The 11345-nt window shown below is 34.1% G+C and overlaps 1 protein-coding gene across 2 annotated transcripts; it reads right to left on the reverse strand.

Annotated features, from left to right (window-relative positions):
* Positions 1-833: 833 nt before the first annotated feature.
* On the reverse strand, positions 834-4863 carry LOC110116273 (probable xyloglucan endotransglucosylase/hydrolase protein 30). Of its 2 annotated transcripts, XM_020849788.2 has the most exons (5): positions 4733-4863; positions 4400-4609; positions 4213-4313; positions 2867-3075; positions 834-1584 (listed from the first exon to the last, which is right to left on the reverse strand). In XM_020849788.2, exons 2-5 carry the CDS (start codon positions 4578-4580, stop codon positions 1047-1049), a joined length of 1029 nt encoding a protein of 342 aa, XP_020705447.1. In that variant the 5' UTR covers positions 4581-4609; positions 4733-4863; the 3' UTR covers positions 834-1046. The 2 variants fall into 2 exon arrangements, with proteins under 2 accessions (XP_020705447.1, XP_028550773.1); XM_028694940.1 differs by lacking the exon at positions 4733-4863 and having other exon boundaries at positions 4400-4669.
* Positions 4864-11345: the final 6482 nt, after the last annotated feature.

Consider the following 11345-nt stretch of genomic DNA (forward strand, 5'->3'; position numbering starts at 1 on the left):
GATTTCTTTCCCAAAAGCTGAATAATACTTTCCAACAATAGAGTTATAAAGCTAATCAAGTCATCAACGAAATTGCTTCTAGCTTCAGCACATACAACCCTCTTTTGCTTTTTTATGAATTAAAAATTTTACTCATATCTTGGACATAACATGCTCGTAAGATTTAGTCTGTTATGCAGATAGAATGTATTTGCCTTCATTTGTGTATAACTGTGAATACTTATATGATATGGACAAAAGATATGAGAATTATAACATGCTGCGTTATATATGAATGATAGGGCACTTTAATCATCATCATGATTGACCGTTATGAGGCAATCAATCTTCACTTTCTAAGATAAATATGCTCCTTTAAATTCTGGAGTGCTTGAGAAATCACTTAGGTTTGCCGTGTTCTCGGTGATTGGTTTATGTTGACAGCTTTTTTGCTGGAAGTCAATCATATTTATGTTCGAATATTATTTTATTAAAAAAACTATTATTTTTCAGATATATTTATAATGGAAGACATTTTTTATAATTAAAATAATTAAAAAAAGTTAACTTTATAAAATTTTATAACCGTCACAAACGAATCTAAAATCAAGCTTCAACTATTAGCAGATCAACAAGGTGTGATAACTTCTATTTTGAACTCTGTAAGTCAAACTTCCATTTTGAACTTTGCAAGTGAAAAACCAAGCATTTTAGCTTACAAATAATAAAGTCAACATTACTCTGTCAAATAAAATGTTTTAAATTCAACGTACAATCAAACAACTTAACATAATTATCATATGCATTAATTGCACAAAATAAAATAATAACCAAAGAAGAAAAGAAAGCTAAAATTATTCAATGTGCAATCACCATTAATTATTTATAGATAACACAAATCAATAAATTGCAAAACTATCCAACAACCCCACTTGACCAAAAGTCGAATTTTTGTGCGGCTGAAGAATTTTAATGAAACTCCATTGCTATGATTGTCACATATATTTTTTTACATTCATCTTTCTGATCTTTACAAACAGAGAAGAAAAGAAGAGGGAATCAATTAATTAAGCAACAGCTTGCCCGTTGATCTCAACAACGGCTCTGTTCCTCGCCTGGCCGCGCTTCTTTCCTCTGTGCCGGCGTAAAATAGGCTTAGGCTGGACCTTGATATCACCGGACTTCCAGTACTTGTCCTTCTCCGACTCGACGACTTCGCACTCCGGCAGAGGAATGGGATATCTCTGCTCGTCGTAGCAGCAAGTATAAGTCATGTATTTCTGTCTGAACCGAAGCATGGCCTCGCGCTTCTCGTGCGACAAGGAGGAGTAGTCGGCGGCGGCGGTCGCGGCCTCGAAGTCGCGGCACTGTTGGGAAGCTGGGAGCTGTTGAATGGGGTCGAGGCGGCAGCCGTGGAGGACGAGGTCGGTGAATTCGGTGACGAAAGGGGCGTATTTGTAGTCGATCTTATATTTGCCGCCGGAAGTGGCCCAGGTGGAGCCGTCCCATATGGTGGCGTAGAGAGACATGGGTTTTGATGGGTAGTCGCCGGCCATGGCGTCGTTCCTCGCCACTTGTCTGATTGGGGTGTCGTCGATGTAGAATCTGGATGTATACGAAGTTATGATGAATCAACGACTAGAGACTTTTGTAGAAGGATAGTCAATTTATTTCCAGACTTTTTTTTTTTCAATTTAACTTCTTCATTTTTATAAAATTAAGAGTATCCTGGATACCTTTCTCATTAATTTACAAATTAAACTTTTTTTCTTTTGGAAAAAAAAAAAGAAAAAACTAATTTTTTGCAACTAAAATATGTAAGTTTTGCCTACTTTAATTTCACAAATGAACTTTATAAAACGTCGTAGCAGTCCGAAATAGACCATAAATAAATATTAATTTATATTTTAAAAATTAAGATTTTATTTGAGACAATTTTCTTGCTATTTTTTAAAGTAATTTTTTTAGTATAAATTTTTTTTAAATTAAAATTATTCTATTAGAAGTCTACGAATTTGTTTGGGACGGTTAAAGCTTTGTATAAAATTAATTATGAAATTATTATGGAGAAAAATTAGATTTCATTCGGTCCAATTTTTTACCACTACTTTTTTATTATTTTTTTTTTTAAATTTGTGCTAAGATTTCCCAAATAAAATCTCTCTAGTTTTAAAAAGCAACTTTTCACAGCCAAAAAAAATCTAAAAAGTAGTGAAAAAGGTAGTAGCCAAATCAAATTATGGTTGTTCTATAAAAATTAAAATAGCAAAAATGATGCCCCAAATAAACCCTAAATTATATCAATTTCTATATTAAAAAAATGATTAATTTCATATCTAAACATTTACTTGATATAGTTAAGAAATTAAATTGAAGAAATTTGATAATTTTATATTAAAGGTCCGTATGAGATAACTTTCTAGCATTTTTTTTATCCTACTTACTATTTTTTTGCTGTTCTTCTAAATACTTGTGGTAAAAAGTAATGTTTTTCAACTAAAGCAGCTAACTTATGTCATATATGACGAAGCCAAACTGCTGCTCAAAATTTAGCTGCAAAACGCATTGTTATTATATCTTAGGCCTCCTTTGGTAGGCAAATCATTAGGTCCAAGTCATCCGACCTATTTCTAGGTCCGGATATCCACTAAAAATTTGTCACGTAAACTGTGCTTTGACTAAAAAAAGCACAGGTAAATTGCAGATAAAGTGCAATAAAAAAAGCACAGTTCACGTGGCAAGTTTTTATTAGATGTCTGGACCTATTTCTAAGTCAGGTGACTGGACCTAATAATTTGCCCCTTTGGGATGACTTTTTAATTGCTTTCTAAAACAGTTTTTTAGTACAAAAATTTTTAAAATAAAAAATTGATGAAGGAGCTCTTACATGATATTAGTTCTGGTCCAAAGAATGGAATAGCGGTGGGATTCAGCAGTGGCATCAAAAGGCAGCTGATACCGCTCCTCGCGGCCGCGACTTGTGCTCCCATTGCCATACACGTTGGTCTGAATCCGCCATTCTTTTCCCTTGATATTGCCGAGGAATTCGAAGTCCAGTTCGTCGTGATTTTTCTCGAATATGTCGCCGTTCGACATCTGCGTGTCAAATTATTACAGCAAATATTAATTGATCAGTTCCTTCATTATTTTGGTTCTGTAATTTGGTGAGATTTTTGAACAAACGCAACCACCGCCATATGCGTTGGCTATTTTCAGTTTTAGGGTTTAGGGATTTAAATATTGATCAATTTGTTTGAAAAGTAAGAATGCATGCTGATTCTTACAAGGTAGCTAAAAGATTTTGTTTGGAGGAGATATAGTATTTTATAAAAAGTAGTTTGTACTGTTAAATTTTAAAAAGAGTGGATACTTCTTCCCTCTCGTGCCAACAGAGCGATAAATCTGTTGAATCATAGGATTTTGTAAATCCTGGATGTATCACAAAAATGGGTAATTTTTCGTCCACGGCGGCTTTCATTTACCATGAGTTTTGGTTTTGCATTTTTGGCCGTTTGGCTGAATTTCGCTCGAATCCAGCGTAAATCCTGCTACCAAATAGCTGCTAAGATGTAATAGTGATGTTAATTTTTTATATTTCAGGATAAAAATTCTAACAAATAATTTTCTAAATTTGTTTCATGATATTGTGATTGAAATTCAGAATCATTGATTTCATTTGAGATGAATTCAATGTATTCATCTTAATCATTTTTAGTTTCATTCTAATCACAAATTTAATTTGGATATTTTGAGTTAAATTTCTTGAAATTTTAAATAATTATTTAAATTATATTCAATTTAGATTAAATTTAATTATTTAGAGCTCATATTGATTTTTTTTAAGGCTTAGTATGATCTTGTTTTTTTTTTATGTTTTTAAAATAGTTTCTTTAAGTAAAAAAAATTTAAAATTAGTAAGAAAATAATGGTCAAACGTTGATTTTTTTATTAATTTCTAAAATAACTTTTTAGCAAAAAAAATTTAGCTAATGCAATTTTACTACGCGAACAAGGATAGTGTAAATGACAATAATACCCTCTCGATACTATTGATAGTTGTGGATAGCCTCGGCCTCGTTAGGCCGCTCCACGCATTAAAAAAAGGCGGAATTTTATTTTCTGATTAATAAAAACAAAATATTAGGAACGAGTAATCGGCCAGAAGGAACAAACGTTCACGTAACGGAACGGAGCAATAAACGGAAAAAAGAAAAATCTAAAGGCACCACTCACGTAGAACGCCACGACGACGCCGGCCGTGTAATCTGACGGCAACTTGATCGACGCGCTGAAGAATCCATGGTAATAAATATCAGACGAGATGAACCCCGATCCTGCCATGACAAACGGAAGAGTAACCAACCATAGAAAACGAACGGCGATCGTCAAGTCATCACCGGCCGGCAACGAGATCGCTTACCGGAGTATTTGTTGAGGAGAATCTTCACCGTTCGTCCGCCGGCGGATTGAATGATGTTTTTATCGCCAAACAGAGGCGCGTATCCCTCGTCGAAGGTAATCGCCGGAACGTTAAAAGCCGCCGCCGCCACGACCGCCGTGGCAATGATCAACGTCGTCACGATCGCCGCCGCCTCCGCCATCGCCGTTTAACCCCTTCGTTTATCGCCACCTGAATATAAAGTGGGAGAGGAAGAGAGAGAGAGCAGAAATATAATAATGAAAAATAGAAGGTGAAAAGGAATTGTAGCGTGGGAAGGGAAGAGAAGGGAACGATACGGGATGCCGTGCTGACCTGGGCAACGAAAGAACTACTCCCTAGTCTTCGAAGAATTTACAGAATGGCACATGATGTGTAATCTCGTGGAAGGATCCGGGATTTATGCGATAGGGTAGGCGGGTAATATGAGGGATAGTTGAAGGGTAATATGGTCAATTCAAAGGGGAATAGTTGGAACGGTATGATGCCACGCTGGGCTTATTAGTTAGAGCTTAATTGTTAGAGAGGAAAGATTAATTAGTATGATTAAGAAATGAAAATTGGTGCTTTCTCTTTGTCTTAAGAGTTAATTTTCACTTCCAAATGGCAACCTAACGAATAAGAGCATTAGAAATGTTTTTTTTAAAACAATTTTACAACTTCTTTGAAGGCACAAAACATTATTTTTTTATGAATCAAGAAAGCAAATGATTCACCTAATAATTGGAGTTTCGTTGACCACAAATAGATTAAAGTTTCGTTTGGGATGGCTTTCTTACTGCTTGTTAAAGCATATTTTTAGTAAAAAATATGTATGAAAAAGCTGCTTTAAGAAGCAGTAAGAAAACCGTCCCAAATGAAGCCTAAATAATTTGGTGATAGAGTTTGTTTAAGAAGTATATTGTTATGTTGTTGAATTTAGTGTTCTACATATGAAGTCATTGAATGAATTAATGACATGTAATGTATTTTGTGTTATTCATCCAATGATTTTGAAGGGTTATTTTGGGGTTCAAGTTAGCTAGCAGAGTATTTCATTTTGTTATATCCTAAAAATTTCATGATTCATTATGAATATTCCATGTCAAAAAAAATTATAATATTAGAGAGATATTTACGTCATAATTTTGCAGAAGAATCCAAGGCACATAAATAAAAAGAAAAATGAAAGAAATATAGTAAATTTACTTCTTCTAAGGATCAAATCTTATCAAGTTTTTTTGATGTACATGTATCTATTGAGGCTTGTGTCTTTTAAAATCTTTAGACGTATATGTACCTTCTAAGGCTTATAGCCTTTTGAGAGTTTTGGAGAATCAAAGAAATATTTATGTTCAAATTCTTTTAATCATCTAGGATTTCTCAAGAATCAAAGAAGCATTTACGTTCGGAAATTTTTAATCTTATAAGAAGTTTGGATGATAAAAGAAACATATAGCTTTAGGCTTTTAGTCATATGAAATTTTTATAAAATTAAAAAAATGTATATTTTGAGACCATTAGCTTTCCAAAAATTTTGAGAATTGGAGAAACCTATATCTTCTTAGGCTTTTGGTTTTATGAAATTCTTGAAAAATCGAAGAAACTTGTAAGATCTTAAGCTTGTAGCATTTTATTATTATTATTTTAAGAACTAATACCTTCAAAGATTTTTTTTTTAACTAGTGCCTTTATCAATCATTTAATCTCTTGTAATCTCTATAGTGAGAATCATGTTCATTACTCGCTTTTCATCGAGAGTATCTCATAGGCATGTCTTCAAAAGTTTATGAGTAAAATTCATTTCTACTTTCCCTTTAAGCGTTTTCTAGCGAGAATCATGTCAACTAGTAGCTTCACATCGATGCTACATAATGCAAGTTCTTTCGAGGGATTTTTTTAGGCGCTAAAAAAATTTATTAGTAATTTAAATAAAATATTACTTGAAATTAAGATAAAACATTTATCTCCAACATAAGTCAAAATATAAATTATTTTAGAAATCCTAATTAGATTATAAGTAGTTAAACTTCATTGGATTGTTTCCGTGATGAAATTTTTGTGTGTATACGCTCCAATGTCCAACATTTATAGTCAATAGTTATTTAACATCTACTAGTTTATGTGATATGCTTGACATTTGACACCCCCCTTCTTGCTTCATATAAGGAGAATGGTTGAGCAACCAATGGCTGTTAATTAGCATCCAACATTCATAATCGATTGTTGCTCCTAACATTTGTTAGCCATTGAAGTTTATCTGAGCAATCATGAGCAGACTACTAATCATCATCTAATGTGCATCTAACATTTAAAATTGATCATATGTGACTCCTATTAATGTTGGCATTTAACTTCCATCAATCATCTGCATCTAACATTCACCTTTTCGGTCATCTAATCTCTTCTCTTATGCAAAGAGTGATTGAGATGACCTTCCACCATTTAATAAGCAGCACTTATTAGAAGCTTGTGGTCATTATACGTGTTGCGTCTTAGGCAATTTGTGGCTGTAGAAAGATAAAGAAATAATTTAACGTTTTAGCTTTGTATAAAGATCTAGTATATCGTAAATCAATAAAAGAGAGGGTATAGCATTCATTAGAGACGCCAATATTTATATGTGAAAAATCATGAAAAAAGGAGAAAAACCACGGGGCTAGCTTGGCCTAGTTTGAATGAATCCACTAATATTTATGGTTGATTACAAATAATGTCCTTCCCTGGGGGGAAGGCCTTAGCTCAATGAAAGAAATACACATTGTATATAACTCATTACATGACAATTATTCTTAAGAGAGTATTAGTATGTTTGCTTGGTTAGTAGGACCGTGGTCAGAAGATAAAAGTCAAAGGAACCATAGTAGGTAAGTGAAAGAGGTCAAAAGAATCATAGTCAGTCGACGTTGGTCTGAGAGACCATAGTTGGGATGGCAATAGAGGTTGGAAGGATCGTAGACTAGTGATGGTGGTTAGAGGTACCGTAATTGGCGGGCAACGGAGGTTAGAAAGACTTTAGTAGGGCTATGGTGGTCAGAGGGATTGCATCGACGGAGGTCGTAGTTGGGTAACAATGGTCGGGAGAATCGTAGTTGGGCAACAGTGGTCAGAAGGACTGTAGTTGATCTGTGATGGAGGTCGAAAGGACTATAGTCGAGCAACTGAGGGTCGAAAGACTGTAGTTGGACGACGGTAGTCGGAAAGGTCATAGTTGGAGGCGACTGAGGTCAAAATGACCGTAGTCGGGTGACGGTGGTCAATAGGACTATAGTCAGTGGGTGACGAAGGTATGGAGGACTGTAATGGAGCAACGGTAGTCGGAAGAATCATAGTCAATTAATGGTGGTCGGAGTAAGGCTTGTTAGTGTCTTCCATATGGAGGTTCGACTATTATTGTCGGCCAGAGGATTATCAATTGTGGCCTAGTGGCATAAATTCATCAGTTGTGGTGTCAGGGTGGAGCTCCAAGATTGCTCGAGCTCAATAGCTCTTCTCTTCCCTTACCCCTCCCCCCATATGAAGAGTAAGGAGTCTATTTATAGTTTTTTGGGAGTGGCTTACCTCAAAATATTGAGAAGATCAAAGGCATGTTGGGATTGTTCAATCAGACGACACATATTGATCACCTCGATCATAGAATGTTTGTCAAGCATTTATGTAACCAAATGATGTCCAAATTAGACAATCTTGGGCTCGTTGGATTCGTCTCGTCGATCCGATCGATTGGATTATAAGCATATTATATATACATATAATTTGGTCATCCAATTTATGCTTTGAATCTTCTAAATGTGCTCCGGGCCCTCGATTTGAACCCTTTTGAACTCGTATTGAACCTATTTTCGTGTTATTGGGTTCGTCTCCTTGAGATGTTCAATTCGACTATAAGTTTGCTGAAGTTGGAGTTAGGATGGTCCCGAATTTAATTTTGAAATTTTTTAACATGAATTGTCTTGAGATTCATGGTTGATGAAAGTGATTTTTTGTGACGTATCAATTCATTCTAGTAGTTCTTTGTACAAAGTACACCCATCATTATGTGGTTGAGTTGAGCATAGTGCTGGATCAAATGTTTATCCCACCTCATGATTTGTCTATTGACTCGAACATCATAGAGTTTCTTACTTTAATTTGACACACTCTCTCTCCACTACATATATTTCAGATTTGAGCTCTCTCCCCATCAAACGCACTTGCGGCCCCACGCTGCAATTATGGCCTTTCAGATATTATTAGAGTTCACAGCGTTTCCCAAGGTGCTCCTCCATCTCACAGAATTCCCTTCTGGAGAAGCTGCTTCTCGCCTAATAGAATCTTTCATTGAAGGTGATCAAATTAATCAGATCCTCCAGTACTAAAAAGCTATATATGCTTCTCAACAATTATTGACAACCAAAACCATTTCTCTGCAACCACTGATCCTTTATCACAATCAAGAGAAAAAAAAAACTTCAGTGGCAGCTGATGCTGACACGCCACTAGCTGATTGATATGGATTCTTCATTCTAAGCCACCGCTCTGATAAAGTTAAAGTATATGGAAATATGATTCTTTATCAACTTCTGCAACTGCACAGATTCAATAGATATTCCATCAGCTCATTACATTCAATATAATTAAGTGCTGGTTATCCTCTTCAATATCTGCTTTATTTCTTCTTCTTACGCTAAGAGTCTACGAGCCATTGATGGCGAAAACACAGCTTCCTCAAGGAGTTGGATTAGTTAGCGTCCCATCAACGAAAGCTACTGCAAATAATGCTACGTTTTCAACGAAAGAATATTAATTAATTGTTGTTACTATCAGCTGTCTGTATCATTTGGCATCTTTCTAAATTGATTAATATTTAATCTTTTTTTTTTCCTCTTTAACTCATTTGATTTTATGTTTCTTTATATCATAAATTAAAATATTATTGAACTCAAATCACACAAATTTGGGCTTGTTTGGATGCTATTTACTCACAATTTTTTTTTAATGATAAGCTATTTTCTGCGCGATAACTTTAGAATCAACTTTATAAAATATTGCAGTCATCCCAAATAAAACCTAATTTAAATAAAAATATTTTGTTCGATTAAAAGATATCTGACAATCATTCATATTATCATAGATGTATGACCTATGATGTCTTCTATAAATTGTTGATCATTTATTTGCATATAGAAGTATTGTATACTATTAAAATGATAACTTTTATAATTATCAGAGCTTTTGATGAAGCTAGTTATATTAATTTAGCTCTCTTGGGCTTCCCCTATAATTTTTTAATTAATATATGAGCATAGAGTTGCAATTGGACGGAGGCACAGAGTAGAGTCAAGTTGGTGTTTGCTCATATTTGAGCTTGTTTATTATTATCTTGATTCAACTCAATTCAAATTTTTTTTTGTGTGTTTAAGCTTGGTTCGTTCTAAAGAATAGATGTTCATATTTGGATTGTGTTTGATCCTTATTTGATTTGTTTATGCTTATCAAGCTTTTAAAAAATGAGCATTATCGAATCTACTAACAAAACAAGCATCTATAAAGAGTGATTTAAATCTACCAAACAAGCCCATTCAAGAACAAAAAAGCTCATAAAATGATTATTCTTATAAACAAATTTGTTCATAAATAATTTAAACAAAAAATACTAGAAACATAAATAAACTCATCTTGTTAGCAAATTCATTATGATAAAATAGTATAACATAGAAAATATAATTAATTTTTTATTTAATAAGAATAATTTATTATAATAAAACTAAAAATTATGTAAAAAATATTTAAAATAAAAATTTAATCAAGCATCTTATTGATCTTATTTTGTTCATGATCATAAAAATTATTTTTATTTGCTTAAAGAGTAGAGTATTTAAAAAATTATCTCATTTTATTTAATTTCTTAAATAAGCGATCATGAACAAATTTTTTTGGGAAATTTTGGGGCCAAGGCCCATATATTACTCAAATAAGGAGAAATTACAAGTAACAAATGAAAAAAGCCCAATCATAAGAAACAACAAAAACTTATGAGGGCCAGTATAAAAAACCACAACTATACCACCTAAAATTACAAAAATAAACTTTTGTATAACCAAAATGTGGTAGAAGATGCAAAGCATCAAGACTCAGGCTGCTGATCGAAAAGATAAATCAATTGTAAGCCCACTCGAGAGAAGCGCAAAAATCCCCTGGTTGCCAAAAAGACCCTCCAAGGGGAGAAAGGTCCAGCAGTGATCATCATCGTCCTCAAAATAACTCCCCAGGGACCAAAAAACAACAATCCTGGTTGCCCCGAAGGCCGTCCAGGTAAAATTCGGGATGATCCAACATATTAGCAGAAGGCTGCTCCACATGCATAAAACCACCAATGCCATCCAGCCTATCACCATTGCCTTCCAAAATAGAACAATGCTAGGAATAGGTGCATAGTAACAGTCATCAAAGAAATAGAGAAGAATGAGGATTCTCCAGAAAATCCATTTAGCAACAGCCATCTCAAAGCAATGCCAACAAAGCATATCCGTTTTTCCATTTCAGCAGTTTAGAAACTACAACTCTTTTAATTTTGTGGCTCAAGGTAGTTATAAACTTATATTTGCTCGAAATTAATTATAGATACTCCAACGGGCTGCAAATAAGTTAAAATGAAGTCCTAAACATTTAAAAAATATTCTCAAGATTTCAAAAAATATAAAATTGTCAAACTTTTAAAAACATTTTATCCTCCTTTCAAGCATAAATACCTTCTAAATGAGAGAACTTCTCACCAACACTTGCAATCTGATCTCCTTTGAAAATAAGTTGACTGTCTCCACTTGAATATGTTGGTTCCAAGTGCCTGTGCATGTAGCTCTATGCCTCAGGTGAAGGATTAATTATTCTATGCGGATGCCGAATGCTGTCCGGAGACTAATCAGAATGCATCACATTATTCATTCGCTTGGTACCGTGGCTCAGTACC

This window comes from Dendrobium catenatum, unplaced genomic scaffold (genome assembly GCF_001605985.2).
Source record: "Dendrobium catenatum unplaced genomic scaffold, ASM160598v2 fragScaff_scaffold_601, whole genome shotgun sequence".
Lineage (NCBI taxonomy): Eukaryota > Viridiplantae > Streptophyta > Magnoliopsida > Asparagales > Orchidaceae > Dendrobium > Dendrobium catenatum.

Excerpts from the sequence above, each read along its gene's own strand:
- LOC110116273 (XM_020849788.2), bottom strand. The coding sequence starts at position 4,580 with ATGGCGGAGGCGGCGGCGATCGTGACGACGTTGATCATTGCCACGGCG. Across the intron at positions 3,076-4,212 it reads GCGTCGTCGTGGCGTTCTAC|ATGTCGAACGGCGACATATT; the intron begins GTGAGTGGTGCC and ends TTTGACACGCAG. Across the intron at positions 1,585-2,866 it reads TGGACCAGAACTAATATCAT|ATTCTACATCGACGACACCC; the intron begins GTAAGAGCTCCT and ends GTATACATCCAG.